At 36.7% G+C, this 17,887-nt stretch overlaps 2 protein-coding genes across 2 annotated transcripts; one reads left to right on the top strand and one right to left on the bottom strand.

The window, feature by feature from the left end:
- The first annotated feature begins 10 nt into the window (after positions 1-10).
- pafah1b3 (platelet-activating factor acetylhydrolase, isoform Ib, gamma subunit) lies at positions 11-4,448 on the top strand. The gene is made up of 5 exons (XM_028012622.1): positions 11-430; positions 741-830; positions 1,582-1,698; positions 1,856-1,978; positions 2,840-4,448. Exons 1-5 carry the CDS (start codon positions 350-352, stop codon positions 3,098-3,100), a joined length of 672 nt encoding a protein of 223 aa, XP_027868423.1. The 5' UTR covers positions 11-349; the 3' UTR covers positions 3,101-4,448.
- Positions 4,449-6,979: 2,531 nt separating this feature from the next.
- On the bottom strand, positions 6,980-17,444 carry LOC114141793 (hemicentin-1-like). Its single transcript, XM_028012618.1, has 15 exons — positions 17,181-17,444; positions 16,629-16,922; positions 14,793-15,074; positions 14,442-14,705; positions 13,001-13,276; positions 12,045-12,296; positions 11,640-11,915; positions 11,297-11,548; positions 10,924-11,199; positions 10,593-10,844; positions 10,209-10,484; positions 9,629-9,880; positions 9,205-9,489; positions 7,876-8,130; positions 6,980-7,580 (listed from the first exon to the last, which is right to left on the bottom strand). The coding sequence occupies exons 1-15, from the start codon at positions 17,230-17,232 to the stop codon at positions 7,492-7,494; spliced, it is 3,633 nt and encodes a 1,210-aa protein (XP_027868419.1). The 5' UTR covers positions 17,233-17,444; the 3' UTR covers positions 6,980-7,491.
- Between the last annotated feature and the right edge of the window lie 443 nt (positions 17,445-17,887).

The following is a 17,887-nucleotide window of genomic DNA, read 5'->3' on the forward strand; positions in this document are numbered from 1 at the left end:
CAGTAAAAATTGACTTCCTGTAACGGAACTGGAAGATATCGATATTTTTTATTTAATGTTAGCAATTTTAAATCATTATTTCTGAATGTAAGGGTTATTTAAAACTCTTGCGCACTCCATTCTGCACACAACAGCCTTTTTACATATTCAGTGCCTGACCTTTTATGTTTTAAGCTGCATCTGTTAGTACTCTACCAAGTAGGCTAGCTGTTGTGGCTAATTCTGTCAGCCTCCATAGATTTCTGTAGCATACAGCGGTTGGCGCTTAGCTGACTGGCGTGCGTTGTGTTGACCAAACAGAAACAAAACGCTACGTGCCCGCGTTGTAAGAAAGGTAAAAACCAAAAATATGAGCGCAGAAGCCTCAAACCCAGCCGCCACACCCACTCCCTGTGAAGACAGTCAGGGAGATGGACGGTGGATGTCTCAGGTATGTGACAACGCGACCATCGTGAGGATTGAGTTACTTGTTTATTTCGATTATATGCATATAAAATAATCTAAATAAAGGAAAATGCTATCATTTACCAATGCTGGATTCCAATTATCTACTAGTTAATCTGCTGAGATTTTTCATCCATTACTCCAGTCTTATTCCAAGCAATTATCCTCAAACTCCCAAACCACTTATGCAATTTTGCTCTTGTTTTTTTTGTTTGTTTGTGTTTTATCATTTATAGTTTGCATAACTTTGACGGTTGTATGAGTAAACGAATTATAAATCTATTTTCTCCTTGTAGCACGTCCGCTTTGTTTCTGAGTGCAAAGAGAGAGAGCCAGATGTCGTGTTTGTGGGAGACTCTCTTGTTCAGCTCATGCATCAGTTTGGGGTAACATCACAGGACACATTCATCCACAGTTCTACCTTAAATTAGAATTTCAAAAATGTGTAATTGCGCTGAATGCTTGTGTGCTCACTTGTTTTTGTAGTGAAATTAAAACAAAACGGATCAATTAAATAGAGAAAGAGAACACTGTAGGAAAAGAAACACACTTGAATGCAGGATCCCATGACATGTCTACCTTACTGTAGCTGTAGATAACAAGTGCTTATTCATAGTATAGCAGAAACATGAAAGACTATTCTGTCAGATTAAGACAAATTTAATACATCTTACTATGCAAAGATTAAAGTACAAATGGACAATGTGTCAAAAGAGAGTGTCATTGTAAACAGTGATATAATAGACCTTTTCATGTGAAGAAGTTGTAGATTCTGCAGGGCTTTAACCAATCACCTGATTTCTCTAGACAAAGCAGTGTTTATTCTAAAGAAGACAAACCCAAGGCCGGAGAAGAACCCTCATTGATAAACAGCTGAAGTAAAAACCTGAAAAATGACAATTTATATAAAAATTGTTCATTTAAGCTCATTTAATTTGTTTGAACCTGCCCCAAAATTTTCTTTTACGTATTACAAAGCTGCTATTTATGAGCACACTATATTTAGTGGTCATTTTAGCACCTTAAAATGAAAGTTTCTAAACTTGTGTGCCTGATATAACTGTAAGCCAAGATACATAAAGTAAAAGAAAAAAAAAGGCAAGTCTATTTTGATAAATTCCCATATGTTTTCTACAGATATGGCGGCAGCTGTTCTCTCCTCTCCATTGCCTTAACTTCGGAATCGGTGGAGATGCAACGCAGCATGTGCTGTGGAGACTGAGCAATGGCGAACTGGATAACATCAGCCCAAAGGTTGAGAACCCTGCCAGATATAGAAAACATGAGCTTGCTTGTTTTTGCTCACAAAAGACTGCTTGTGCTCCATTTCCAACCTCCAGGTACAATGACGCCAGACTATCAGTGGCATGTGCTCAGCCTTTTGTTTTCTGTCTCTTTTTTGTTGCTCCAGGTCGTGGTGCTGTGGGTTGGCACGAACAATCACGGTCACACAGCTGAACAGATTGCCAGTGGAATCATGGAGATTGTCCAACTCATCCACAACAAGCTCCCCAACGCCCACACGCTTGTACTTGTAAGTTTGTCCAGATAAATGCCTTTTAAGAGGTGTTTAATCAACTTACCTTCATGTCTGGAGAAAAGAAACAAATGAAGTTCACACAACCATCAAACTATAAAGTTATGTCACCTTTTTAGTCACATCTCAGCTTTCTCAATTATTGAAAACATTAGTTTCCTGGAGACAGTGTGGCTTAACACTGGACTTGTTTTGGAGAGGGAGTTGAGAATATGTCAAGAGAATGCATGCTTCACAGCCTTTTAAACTTTTAGGTCTCCCATGTTATATGTACTCAAGGGCAGTGTGTTGCAAGAGTATTCATACATCATGAACGTTTCTACATTTTGTCACATTACAACCACAGACTTTAGTGTATTTTTTGGAAATTTTAGGTGATTGACCAACCCAAAGCAGCACACCAATGCGAAGAGGAAGCATAAAACAGTGTGGTTCCTAAAGTCTTTTACAATTAAATCTAAAAGGGTGTCCAGCATATGTGTAAACCCCTTGCAAGTATTCAGGATATATTTCTACGTTTCCGTACGTCTGTGGAGTGTAATTTTTTCTGATTCTTCTTTGCAGAATAGAACCAACTACAGTCAGACTAGATAGGCGGTGTGTAAACATTTAATTTTTTTTAATACACTGTCATTTTAAGACATGAAAACACTCTCCTACATAGTTGAAATGTTATGTGACAGTTGTATTAGTTGTCTGGATATCATTGTTGTACTTTGAACATGTATTTGTTTGAAGTGGAAATTAATGCTGTGTATAGATGCAACTTTCGTTCAGACTTCTTGACATGTAAATATAATAAGTCTATATATCTATGTATCTAAAGTTGCTCAGGAAATTACACCGTCTTTTTTGCAGGGTGTACTTCCCAGAGGTAGAATGCCAAACCCTCTACGACAGCGAAACGCTGAGGTGAACAAGCTAGTCCAGGATGCCTTATCGTCTCTGTCCCACGCCTCCTTCTTTAACGTGGATCCAGGTTTTGTCCTTTCGGATGGAAGCATCTCCCATCAGGATATGTATGACTACCTTCACCTGACTGCTCATGGATACCAGGCTGTGTGTGAACCCCTTCATGCTCAAATCAAGTCTCTGTTAGACAAACCAGCAGAGAACTGAGTATCCGGCTTAGAAGCGTACACTACCACAGTGGTCTTCGTCCCTGTTTTCAGAGAGCACTGCCCTCAGCTTTATAAGGCTTTGGATGTTGGATAGAATCAGCTAATTATAAGGGCTAAGAGCATCGTTTAATCTGTATAAACCAGATCTCTATAACCAGGGTTGGTGACCACTGTTATTGATAAGCGGACCATAAGGTTTTTTTTTGTGTTTACGATACAAAGATGAGATGTGTTGTATTATAGAGAGACAGTGTCCTTCTTGACCCCTATAGCTTCGTATTCCATCTCTTTTAGGTTTTCTTTGCATGAAATTTATAATTTTCACTGTTACAAAATACACAGATGAACATGATGAAGGCATCTCCACACAGCACTGGTAAAAGAAAATCTGATAAATTCACAACCTCAATTTCTCTGATAAGACATTAGAATTATGTGTCAACTTTCCATTGGAATTCATTCTTCAGGTCAAAACATTACACTGCAGAGTAATTGAAAAAACCTTGTCTACGAATAAGTGTTGCACATCTCATCCTTTTGCTCCGTGAACTTGCAAATTTTCTGAGGGATTAATGAATTAAATATTTCACTACTACACTGCCTTTCTGAAGGAACTGGATCAATGCCCAGTTGGAAAATGGTTTGAAAGCCGTCAGATTTGTGCCAGAGTTTGCGTGCATGCTAGAAACAGCGAACCCTCTCACTTGACCTATTGTTTCTTTGTATCAGTAATTTCTATGGGTTGGTTTTATTTTATTTTATTTTTTGATTTGATTTTGCTCTTTGTGGTAGGAAAAGCTGAGGTGGTATACGAAGCATTGAAGATGGCTTTTCTTCATGGTGAACCAAGAATCTTGATGAAAGTTTCTAGAAACAAACTGGAAAACAACCATCATTCATGATGCAAAATCAGACAATGCTTTAAAAATGTCTGTATCTTTACTGTGATTTTATTTTCCTTTTGTGTATGTTAAGTCCAATGAACAAAAAGTTGTTTTTGTCTATGTGGCGAATAGTTTACCAGTCAGTTTATTTTACATCATGTCACATTACCTCTTTGCCTTTATACCTTTTTCTCCTCACATATTGTAATGGCAGTAGAGTTCCATGTTAGTGGCTGTGTATTTCTTGTGATCATAAATGTATTAGACTCATCTAGTTGCTTGTGCTTCAAATTTGAACTTTTCTGCAACATAATGGCTCACTCAGCCGTTTAAGATGCTTTACTTCATACTATGATGCTTGGGAGCCGCTTGGATAAGCAAGGTGCCACGGAAACTTGAGATGGTCAAGGATGAGAAACTGCAAGTGATGAAAGAAATGCATTAAATTTCCAAACAAAACGGTTTCAGTGTCAGCTGACTGATTTTATCTGATCCCTTTTTGTTGAAACTGACATTCTGCTACTGAAGCAAAGCTGCAGTACATTTTAATGTCTTTAAGATTGATTGCTAACCATTAGGTTCAGCAAGAGTACACACATGACTAAACACTTTTGCTTGCACAGGTTTGTTCTTTTCCCAGGACACGGTTTTAAAGAGATATTTACATTTCTGAAAACGAGCAATTTATGCTCTGTTAGCTACATATCTCAAAAATCCACACTATAAACTTCATTCTTTTGACATTTTGCACAAATGCCAAAAATGTTTCATATGTACTGGATGGCAAGGGCCATTTATGTTTTACCCACATATGAAATCCAGTGCAACTGTTTTTTTTTTTTTGTTTTGTTTTTTCTACATTAGTGATCTTATGAACACTAATAGCATCCATTTGTAATTGAATCTCATTATTAATCCAGTTTTTCCATAAAGTCCTCCAAATTTCTTTTACAGAACATTAGAGAACAAACTGAACAGGTCAGGGAGAAAGTTGTAGAAAGTTGAAAGAAGGGTTAAATAATATCTCAAGTTTAAAAACTTAATAGAGCTCCGTTCAATCCTCTGAAAATGGAGCATGGGACAACTGCAAATCAACAAGACATAATGGTTCACCTGTGAAGATCCAGTTGGGAATAGAGAGATCAAATATAAACATTACAGTAACAAAACACCGTATTTAGGGCGAACTGGTGGAAATGTCATGCAGTGTTGAGGCTTTTCTTCAGAAGTGAAAGGAAAACTGCACAGAATACAGGGGAACATGGAAAAACACTTGCAGTGTACAAAGGAGTAGGGACTATGGCCGAGGTTCACCTTTCAGCTGGATAGTCACCGTGAGCAACAGCCAAAAGTTTAGTTGTGTGGTTCAGTTTAAAACATGTTTATGCATTAAAGTGACCCAGAAGTCCAGAACAGGGGTCCTTTAAAACCTCCCCAACAGGTTTTAATAACTTTGGCTGAAAATGTTAACCAATGTCTTTTGATATAACAGCAAAACATAACCAGATATAGAAAGAAATCAAGGACAATTTTATTTCACACTGTAAAATAATGCTAAAATTATTGAAATTCTAACTGATTAAATGAAGCATAAGCTTGAATTCAATACTTCAATAACAGTAAGTCCGTGTCAGATTTACATGACAGCGTTTAATCCATCGGCCGACTTCAGTCAACCGACATGGTGACTGCTGGATCTGAAACCATGATCAAATTTAAGTTGTATCCTAAAGCAGATTATATTTTCATGACTTTTGAAAGCAAGTCTCAAAAATAAACAAGTAAGATGAGCACACACTAATGTAATTTATAATCAATGATTTCAACACCCAAAGATCAAAAGTAATATGATCACAGGTTAATCTTTTAATGAACAAATTCCAAGGTTTCGTATTTCAGGTCAGTTTAAGCTGCTATTTTCTCACAGCTACAAGCTATTACTCAAACCAGATAAGATTTCTTGGCAAGTGTTCACGTCCCTTCTCAAAAAATGATGGGTGGGACAGGCTTCGTCCTGCTGGCTGGGGATGAATGTGCTGCGGATGTGATTTCAGACACAAACACCAACCTTTATAAGGAGCCAGCTGTGGGTCTTATTTGCCTTCCTGAAACTGTAGTTAAGAGCAAGAGCCGGATTTCTTTTACTGAACAAACTGACGATCCTGACTTCACAACAACATGGGACCACAACAGATTTTGCTGCTTGGGCTTGGATTGCTCATTCTGATTGACTATGGCCAAGGTGCTGTATCTTTATACTGTATATGTAAATTTATAGTCCTTTCAAATGTTGGTTGTGTTCTTGTGAGATGTTTTGATGCTTTATTTTTACTTTATAGATATCTTTTCTCTTCCTAGGTCTTTCTAAGATTAAGGAAGAGTCGCTGGTTGATGGGCCAAATACTGATGGTATGGAGAGTTGATTTTTTTTCCAAACAAGTCAGTAATTATAAAACTCAATTTCTCTTTTACTTTACTTTGCATTTTTATTTGTTACAGTATTTGCTGATGGACTCCATAAGATAACTTCACGTTCAACCCACGCCAAAAATCCCAAGAAAAGAAACTGTCGCTGTAAAAGTGAGACAAGTCTATTATTGAAGACTGATACTACAAATAAAGAAAGTATGTTAGCCTAATCCGTTCACCTTTCTTCTTTTCCCCTCCAACTGCTGCAACAGGAAACGGGTCAGAAAAAACAATTTGCCAGTACGACCGTGGACAATGTGAGTTCCTCACAGTTTTGTATAAACACAAAATAAAGTGCATGATTTTAAATATCCCACAAATAAATTACTTTTTTTTCTCTATTCATTTATTTGTTGTAAAAACTAGGGGACCAGTGCAAGAAGATATGCAAGAACCCGAGTAGGTGCAATTCGAAGCAACAAAAACACCAACATCAATCTAGCCCTCTCTGAGCAACGATGCCTCCCTGTGGCATGTAATAATACATACTTTATTACTATTATGTAATCTTTTAATTTTTTTTATGCATACATATTTTACATTTTAAACAAAGTGCTGATTACATTTTGCAGACAGACTGATCATGTTACCACAACGTTGTTATAACCTCTTCAATAAAGTCTCTATAATCAATGTTTCTGTTTATTTTGTTGATTAGCAAGTAAAAAGCAGCAAATAAGTGTGTAATAACAATGTCTTAAATTAAATATGATAATTAATTAATGATTAATTGGTTATCTAAGGAAAAGGTCAGGTATAAAATGTGAAGAATCTGTAATTTGTACTGCAGGATTTGCAGGCTATTTAAAAAAATGACACTCATGACTATTATTGCAAAGCAGTACAGATATGCCTTGTACTATGTTTGTACATGGTACAAGCCAATAACAAAATTAACAACAGTGATAGAACAGGAGAACCACATAGATTATTCAATTTTAACCCAAACATAGAGATTGTTGTGTCATTTCAGTAGTAACATTGTGAGATTGTTGTTGAAGGCTGTAGCAGGAGCAAGTTTTCTGTCAGCCAGGACTCAAAGGAGAAGCAGGTGAACAAGGACAGAAAACAAACCCATGAGCAGCACAGCTCCTTTGTTTGTGATGTGGTTTGCAGAGGCATGATCTGATAAAAAAGAGAATTAAACAGAAATGTTACTAGATTGTAAAAAATATTAAATAATTATACATTTTTCACATTTCTTTGACACTGCTTTTTGATAAGTATCTAAGCATCTATATATCAAGGTTATAATTTATAGTGAAGTCTTTAAGAATAAAGTTTCTGCAAAGTATTTTAATTTTAAAAAAATCCTGCGTCATTCTCAGAAAAAATTGGCTTTAAAGCCTTTCCCACCAAGACTGTTGACACTACCTTGACAAAACGGTTTAAGGAGGTTGGGCCTGTAAGACTTACTCACCTTGAATAGTAAAATCTTTAGTTTGCTTCATTGTGATGTTTGTCACTGGGTTTGTTGCGATGCATATGTATTTCGCTGCTGGTCCTCTAGTTGCAGTGAAACTGAAAACAGATCCGTTCTTAAGAGGGGATGATTGATTATTTAAGAACCAGTGGAAGTCACACTCCGGGTAAGACTCAGTAGTGCATGTCAGAGACACAGAGGCGCCATCTTTTGCTGACTCTGGACCAGAAATGTTTATATTCAAAGGACCATCTGCAAAAATAAATAATATGTTAAATACGTTAATACTGTAGGTTAGTTTTTTGAAACAAAATCCCCAAAGTAACTTTAAATTACCCTTTTCCAACTCAAATATGGCCAATATGTTAGGCATACCTGTTCACACGCTAAACGTAAATCAGTCAAAACCACAAGGTAGCAACTCAAAAGATTTTAAGCATCTATACTTGGTTCCAGCTGAGCATCATAGCAAGGTAGAGAAGGGATTGAAGTAACTTACTCAGATTAAGTACTCAGTACTTAGTCTGAGTACTTCACAAATATCTGATCTATAAGGATTATTTTCAAATTACAGGGGAAAAAATCTTTGTTGATGTCACGGCAGGCTGGGCAGTTTAAAATGATAGAGACGCTCTAACGAAAAACATATATAAATATGCAAAATACTAGTTATGTAAAGTATTTAAAATATCTTTTCTAAACGCACAACACATCAGACCTTGAAGCAGAAGACCACACAGATACTCCTGAAATTTTGTTGTGCTTCTGTGCAATAACAATAAAGCATTCTGGTTCTTTTAGCTAAGAACGCAAAACTATTCACACATTTAGTGTTTTGGAAACAGATCCATTCTTAAAAATGGATCATTCAACATTTAGATTCTAGGGTTGGAATTTAATTTAAAAAAGTGAAAGCAAAGTTGGGAAGTGGAGCATTGACACAACATTTTTTATCATTTGAGCGTCATTAAAATCCGAGGTATATTTTTGCTGTCTGTGTTCATCCTTTAAAGACCACAGTATATCCTTATGGCTACTTCCAGCAGGATGATGCACTGTCAAAAAAGCTAAATTATCTCAAACTGGTCTTCCCCTGTCCCCAAGTTACCGCTATTACTATCTTCTTTATATGGACCAAAGTCTCACAGGAGGATTTCTGACACCTTGTTGAAAATATTCCTTAAATAATTAAGTCTGTTTTAGAGATAAAAGGTTATATCCTTGTATTGGCAACAATACCAGACTAAAGTTGTTCATGATTCAACATTGAAAACAATTCACATTTTCTAAAAAAATATAAAACAGTCAGCTTTCTGTGATACTTACAGTTTACAAGAAGTTTGTACTGTGGACTCGTATGATTAGCAGCCCTGTTGGTAGCGACACACTGATATGTCCCGTTACTCTGTGTTGTCAGTGGGGTGAAGTGCAGAACCTTCTCTTCAGTAATGTACATGGATGAGGCTGGGTCGGAGGCATTCAGGTTGAGCTTCATGTCATCTTTCATCCAGTAGAGGGCGTCATAGGGCCCAACAACGTGACATGTGAGGGTAAAGTTTTCATTGCTTATTGGAGTCGAATTGCTTTGAATCATCACTGAATTTATTGCTTCTGTAAGTACAAAATAGGGGGAAAAAAGAGGTTAGGAGTTATATAGGGCTTTAGCATCATAGTCAACATTGTTATATTTGAATAAATTATGTTAAAATGTAAATTTTGTTATTTTACACTTTAATTCAGGATTTAATACCTATAACGGTGAGCATTGTCGAGGTTGTGCTGTTCTTTCCTGTCACACTATTGTGGGCCATACATGTATATAAGCCACTCATGTTGAAAGATAGAGGCCCAGCTGTGAACTCAGAGGTATCGGCCATCATGGAGTCATTAAACCACCAACTGTAGGTGCTGGGAGGCATCGATGCGGCAGAACAGTTGAAGACCGCGTTTCGTCCTTCTTCCCCAAAATTCGGCCCATCAATTTTGGGTTTATCTGGTCCAACTGCAAAACATCAACAGTCGCATTGTAAATTTCTTTTTTTCCCCCAATTTTTAATGTGTGATAAAGTGTTGACAATATTACAAAACCTTTTTTAACCCTAACTTACACCTAAAATGTTTTTGTTACTTTTTAGCTCAGTTCTGTAAGCAAAAGTCTTTTCTCTCCTGTTTTTCAGACATTTAGCAAATAGAAACATTATTTGTGATTCTAACTGACCAAAAAATACAGTTTTAGTTAGATATAATGTAAGGCAGGACAACTCTGCATCATGCACAATAGAATAGACATTGTCAGTACATAAATATATAAATTTAAGTATTCCACTTACAGTTGACCAGAAGCATGTAAGCACTGCTTGTCAGGTTTCCAACAGCATTCATAGCCATGCATTCATAGTCTCCAGCATCATAACGATCCACTGGCATAAACATGACTGTCTTGTTGTCCATAGAGAAAACAGTGCTGCTGTCTGGATGCAATTGTTCACCATTTTTCATCCAGTAAATATTATCCACAGTTTCAGTTACATTGCATGTTAAATTATACGAGTAACCTTCCAAAGCATCCGATGTTGGTGTATCTATTTGTACATTTTTAATTGGTGCTGAAAAGGAAACAGGACATAAATTAGTTAAAAACTGGCCTTAGTCCTCCTTGTTTAATGACGTTGATCAAATCATGTTTTACATAACCTGCATCTACGTCATCTTACCAATAATTGTGATTGTTATGCTGGCAGTGCTGGTTTTTTCAGTGACGTTGTTGAAGGCCGTACACGTATACTTTACACTCTTCTCTTCAGTGAGAGGAGGTGTCATATACTCTGACATGATGGAGACCAGAGAACCATTGAAGTGCCATTGGTAGAGACTTGGGGGAACCGACTTTGCGTGGCATCTGAGTGTGGCATTGTCCCCTGTCTTTACTGCTGTTGGTCCCGTGATGACTGGCATCTCTGGTCCATCTGAAAACATTAATCTTAGTTGTTGACAACTTTAGGATGACAAAAGAGCTTGTTGTCGTCATCATCATGTTTTACTTACAGTTGACAAGGAGCATGAAGGGTTTGCTGGTCATGTTTCCTACAGCATTAGCAGCCATGCATGTGTAGTTTCCAGCATCATTACGCTGCATGCTCATGAAACTCATTGTCATATTTTCCATGAAGATCATAGTTCTGTTGTCTGAATTCAGTTTTTCACCATTTCTCATCCAATAAATATTGTCAACAGCTCCGTTTACACTGCAGGTTAAATTATAAGGATGACCTTCAACTGCGAGATTCATCTGAGCTTCGACTTGAACGTTTTGTATTGGAGCTAAATAAAAACAACAAAATTCACAGTTGTTAGAGTTCTTGTCGGTTGCTTTTCTTCCCAAGAAAAACAGAAGATAAAATATCAATCTAAATCTCACCAATAACTTTAAGCATTATGCTGGCAGTGCTGTTTTTTCCAGAGATGCTGTTGATGGCAGTACAGGTGTACTCCCCGCTCATTTCTTCAGTGAGAGAAGGTGTCATATACTCAGACATGTTGGAGACCAAAACACCATTGAAGTGCCATTGGTAGAGACTCAGGGGAGCTGAATCTGCCCAGCATGTGAGTGTAACATTGTCTCCTGTCTTGGCAACATTGGGTCCAATAGTTTCTGCCGTGTCTGGTCCATCTGAAAAAATTTAAATAAAAGTATTTAACTAAATTACAACTAAATGTTTGACTATAGTTTAAAATATGGGACGTAAACTTTGCTTACGTACAGGTGACAAGCAGTTTGTAAGGATCACTGGTCATGTTTCCCACAGCATTAATTGCAAGACATTGGTAGTTTCCGGTATCAGAACGCTTCAATGCCGTAAATTTGACTGTCATGTTATTCATGAAGAAACCGGTTCTGTTATCCGAATATAATGGCTCACCATTCTCCATCCAGTAAATATTATCAGCCGGACCAATTATATCGCAAGTTAAAACATGTGGATTACCCTCGATGGCGGAATCATTCTGTGCTTGTACTGTTACATTTTGTATTGGATCTGAAACAAAAGCAGGGCCCCCAACAGTTAAATTAGTATCTGAGAAACTTCATCCATTATTCTCTGAAACAATCTTATCTCTTTGTATAAAGTAAAATAATGGCATAATAGGAACATTTAAAGTCTCACCAACAACTGTAAGCATTATGCTGGCAGTGCTGTTCTTCCCTGTGATGTTGTTTAAGGCCATGCAGATGTATGCCCCGCTCATTTCTTCGGTGAGTGAAGGTGTTGTATACTCAGACATGGCGGAGACCACAGAACCATTGAAGTGCCATTGGTAGAGACTCGGTGGAACAGATTCTGCTGAGCACTTGAACGTAACAGTGTTTCCTGACTTCACCACATTTGGTCCTGTTACAGTTGGCATCATTGGTCCATCTGAAAAAATACAATAACTGTACTGGACCCTGAAAACATGCCAGTGAAACTTATAGACATTTAGCATCCTTTCTCAAAGCAAGTATCTAGTTACCTGTATGAAGGCATCTACGTTACAAAATTATATTTATTTTTATTATCTAGTCATCTGAAAACATATTTTTCCCCTTACATACTTTTTCCATTTTTGATTTTTAGTTACATTTAAGTGTTTTATCAAATAAATTGAATATCAGATAAAGATATCCCAAATAAATATGCAATGTAGCCTCGCCTGATAAGAAAAAGTTATTGGTTTGCAAGCTTATCAAATGGTTGAGCCACCAGTTGATAAGCTTGGACAACACTACCATCAAACATTTGCTGTTTGTAGTTACTGACAATGCCACAGCATCTCTATTACAATTAAGTCAAAACTTTGACTAGGCCACTAAAGAACTTTGTTTTGTTCTTGAGCCACTCAGAAGTAGACTAGATAGTGTGTTCAGATTTATATTTATATTTGGTTTGAACAGCTTTTTTCCCCTTGATACACAAAATATTCATTTGAAATCTGCCCTTTTCTATTTTCTTTGTTTGATATCTGAATAATTTATTGTTTTAAAATAGCACAAACAGATTAAATCTGTAAGGAGACAAACACCTTTTCACAGAATTGTATTTGATTCATCTTGAGTAATAAAGACCAAAAATCTGGTTCTTACAGTTGACTACAACAGCGAAGGGGCCGCTGGTCATGTCGCTCACGAGATTAAAAACGTGACACCTGTAGAGTCCACCGTCAGAAAATCGGACTGGTTTAAGAGTCAGAGTCTTGTTGTTGTTGCCAAACATGGTTCTATTGTCAGGAGCAATTAGGCTGCCATTTTTCCACCACTGGATGCTGCCAACAGGTCCAGTCGCTCCACACTGGAGAGTAAACGCCTCATCTAGTATTGCTGGTCTACCAGTAATACTAACGTCCACTGCTGATAATGGATCTGTAAGAGAAGGAGTAAAGAGGTGGCTTGAATACACACATATAACTGAGTTAATGATCCTATATGTTTTTGGACAATTTGTCATTATAAACTACTACTTCTGCATTTATATTAAAGTTTTCATTGCTCTCTGATTGATAAAACGGTAACGCTAATTTATTTATTAATTGAAAATGGAAAAATTAGGATCAGTCACCTAAGACTCAAGAGATGCGCACTGTTTGTGTCATGTGACCCACTCTGCATTGAGCTTAAATATCTTAAACAGCAGTGTTAAGAGTTAAAGCACAAATTACTTAACTTTATGGTGTTTAAAGCAAAACACAGTTTATGAAGCAACATAACATTTTCAGTATGTTCTGTTCTTACATGGTTAACTGGAAGTGAATTAATGATATTTTAGTCATATCTAATCACAGGGTAAATGTGCTAATGTTAGCTTAGCACAAAAGCAAATTGCTCAGGCAGAAAACATCCTTTGTAAAAAGTGTTTAACGTCATTATAGTCAGTCACAAAAATCTGGTTTAGTTTGAAGTACAAAGGAAAATATGCTGGAGCTTCTCAAACCATAAATCTGTATTAACCTAATGGATGAAACACCTAAATAAAAAACAGTTAATGGAACATGTGGTGGATGCAGTACAATGTAGGGCGGAGTGTTCAAAAAAATGTAAAGAATAAACAAAAGCTGATGTCCCATCACACGATAGCAAGTTCTGCAGGACACACTTCAGCTTTTCCCCCTCATTTTAAACACAGAGGGCAGTCAGGTGTGACAAGTCAGATGTGACAAGTCAGATATGACAAGTCAGAATGACCCGAATGACTCAGCGGATTTAAAAGTCATGTCTTCTTGTGACTCTGGTGACTGTTTCAGTGTGATTCCTTCAGCTATTTCTCATGACCCAGAAACCTTAGTCATTAGGACCTACATGGGATTCTACACCATCCACTTGCATCTCTAAAGAGTACAAACCTCAGTTTCATGTTTTACAGTACAAGTTTGTGTCAGTAGCAGGGTTCTTATTTCTGCAACCAACTTAATCTGGTGTCAGATTAGTTAATTTACACACTTCCAGTTTACAGAATAAAGCATAACCTGCTTCTAGTCCTGAGCACCTTAATATAATATGAACTAAAGTTAAATAAAGAGAGAAAACCTACCCATCACTCGTATCACTGTACTGTCACTGTTGAACAGCATTGTGACCGTGTTGTGAAATAAACATTTGTAAGTTCCTGAGTTGTTTTCTTTGACATTCTGCAGGTGAAGCTGTAAGCCAAACTGGTTAAGGCTGACTCCATTAAACATCCACTGCACTATTGCTGTGGGTTTGGACTTCACAGAGCATGACAGTGTGATGTTAGATCCTGATCTGTACATGTAGTTTACAGGGTCGACTGTCATGGTTGCATTATTTGGACCGTCTGATGAGACAACAAAAGAAGATTTCATGTTTGTGTCGCAATTACTTGAGGATGATCCCATGCATTTTTATTTTCAATGAAACTTACAGCTGATGTTCAGATAAACAGGTGGGCTGACTTCATATCCGAGTCCATTGGACACATTGCACCTGTATGGTCCCTGGTCATAGCGGGTCAGCCCGACTATGCTAAGATTGGCACCGCCATTGCTGAGCTGCACACCTGCACGGCTTAATATTGTAGAGTTTCCTGCCAACCATTCATAAGACAAAGACGTTCCCTTGGAGACTGAGCAGATGAAGACTGCTGTGTCATTGAGCTCCACCAGATCCGTCCTTTGTGCTGATAAAGTCACATTTGAAATTGGCTCTGCAGAGAGAAAAAAAAAAGTTATTTAGTTTTGATTTCTGCTTGAAGACATCCATCAGGCTTCATCTGACATTTTACTGTGTACTGTAACAAAACACTGCAGATAATGCATATGGATAAGCTTAGCAAGTTATTGATTAATAGTTTAGCTAAGTTTGTGTTGCAACTTTTTTGCCTCAGCCTGATTTACAACCTACGCAAATTATTTTGTTAAGTCTTATGAGGCACAACGGAGGGTCAGATGGTGACGTGTTAATCAGCTCTCTGAAGAAATTAATTTTTCTACATTTCTCTTCAGGAAAACATGGTCACAGGTCAAAATGCATTATTTGTTTGTTACTGGAATATTGATAGTGAATATTGACAGCTAAACCAGAAGCAATACATTGTTTTGTTGATATTTTGTAAGACATTTGAAGCATGTTGATAACATAGATAAAATACTAAAATATAACAAAAATCAAAGGCAAAAGACTGTTTTCAAACTGAATTTATTTACTGCATCTCCTAAATAAGAAGCTCAGAGTGAGTTAAATTGTGAAATTCTAATTGTTCGAAATTAAATAAATAAAAAAGAAAATCTTTTGTATAGCAAGTCAGTTTTGAGTGGTTGTTCTCATTTTCCTTTTAGCCTATAGTGCCCTCCAAAACCTTTAGTCCTGGCAGTATGACCTCATGATGGAAAAATGCCTGGAATGGAAAAATCATTAGAGATTAGGGATGAAATGTTATCATGGAGGTTGATGTATTACGCAATACCTTATTTGAAATAATATTTATGTTATAGAAAAGGTCTTTACAGATTAATTTTTAAGAAGTAGTGAAGTTACTGATATTTTTGGGGTTTGAAAATAACCAACATTTTCTCTTTTTTGACCTTGTTTTTGCTGGGAACCTGTGTTTTTTCAATCAGTCATAAAGCTTTTATTTAAAGTAGAAAGCTTTGAAACATGATCTCATTTAATGTTTAGTCATGTAATTGTTGTACATAGTTTATGCAAACAGAATAAAGGAAAAGAGAAAGCAATAATATTACATGTATGCTCATTACAAAGATAAAACGAGTCTTTTCTTTTGTCACATATGCACAGCTCTGGCTCAGTAACATATTTGATTAATCAGGAAAATATATTTAAACAATTACTTAAGTCCTAACCAGTTTCCCTGTTACATGTGTGTCCTAAAAAAAAACAAAAGTTGAGAAAAATACCTTGACAGCAGTCTCGAATATCTGAAGGCTGCTATCATTTTGGTATAATTTATTCAAAAGCTGTATTTATCTCTTATTTGAAGTCTTGTCTCATGACAAAACACTGCATTTGGGGTTTAAATGGTTGTTATTGTGTTTTGGTTTGCCTGGTTTATTTATTACCAAAGTGTTATTTGCACATTAGAACTAAATGTTTCCCTGTCAATACAAATGATTTGAATTGCAAATCACTTCTGTGGAAATACTATTCATTCAAAGTTGTAGCATTAATTACATGACATTGTCCAGGGAGTAAATAAGGCTCTTATTAAATAAGAGTCTTATTTAATATTCAGTATTCTTACCTTGGACCGACAGCCACAGCTGAACAGAAAACTTATCCAGTTGTTCTAACTTGTACACTCCAGAGTCGGCCAGTTGTGCTGATATTATAGTCAGAGACGACGTGTTGGAATCAAAAATTAATTTACCACTTTTAGCATTACTTAAATAAAACCCTCCAGGGTAAATTAAGGCCAGCAGATTGTTGTTGAATGTCCATGTTCCCACGGTAACGTTGGTGTTGCTGATGATGGTCACGTTGTTCCCCAGTGGTACGGGGTTCTCAGAAGCATGTATGATTTGGCTGTGCACAGGATCTAGAAACACACATCAGAGAGTTTAAACAATCAGTCAAATTGAATTAAATATTTAATTAGTTATGGGAAAAAAAACGTTCAAAATCCTAATATCGGTATTTCTAAGCATCGTACAAATTTTTTTGTCTTGATTTGTGGTGCAGCGATCCTTAATCAAATGAATAGTCCAGTTTCAAAAATTAACAAAATTCTAAAATAATAGTGAGATGTTTTTAATCCTTGCACATTAATTTACGTTAAAGAATGAATCAGGTTTACCTGTAAAAGTTACTGTGGTCAAGATTAGGTAAAACAGCAACGGACACTCCATTCTACTCCTTGACTACTTCTTTTCCAACCAGAACAGTAAGGAATGCTGCTTTAATAAATCCAAACCTGGAGATATTATTAGATCACAGCTCTTCAACAAGCAAACATTTGCTCTGTGCTCTCGTGATGCTTTCCCAGCGTTCTGTCACAGTGGCACATCACAGTCGCTGCCTGCCACACCTTATTTTCCCCTGATGCACTGAGTTTTTACAGGTGCTCACGTAGGAGTGTCCATTTGCCAGTGCTGTATAAAGTACTGAAATCTCAGAGTCAAGTAAAAGTACAAGTACCTCTCCAAAATATGACTTTGGTAAAAGTCGAAGTCACTGACTGAAATGTTACTTGAGTAAAAGTCTTAAAGTATCTGAAACTTCTTGTACTTAAGTATGGAAATTACTGTAAAAATGGATGTACTCAAGTAATGTAATGAAAAGTACAAGTAAAAAGTAAAGCCTTTTTGTAAGCCTTAAGTTTTCCCTTCAAGTAAGGTCAGTGCTGAAAATGAGAAAAATAAATAGTACAGAAAATGCGGCCAACATGAAGAAAAAGATCTGTTACGATTACTCTACTTCACAAATCAGTGAATCAGTCAATGCTACAGTCAGTAGGTGGTGCACACAACTGGTCATTATGCAAAAGAAAAAAGAATTGGGAGG

The sequence above is a fragment of the Xiphophorus couchianus genome, chromosome 3 (assembly GCF_001444195.1).
Source record: "Xiphophorus couchianus chromosome 3, X_couchianus-1.0, whole genome shotgun sequence".
In the NCBI taxonomy this organism is placed as follows: Eukaryota; Metazoa; Chordata; class Actinopteri; order Cyprinodontiformes; family Poeciliidae; genus Xiphophorus; species Xiphophorus couchianus.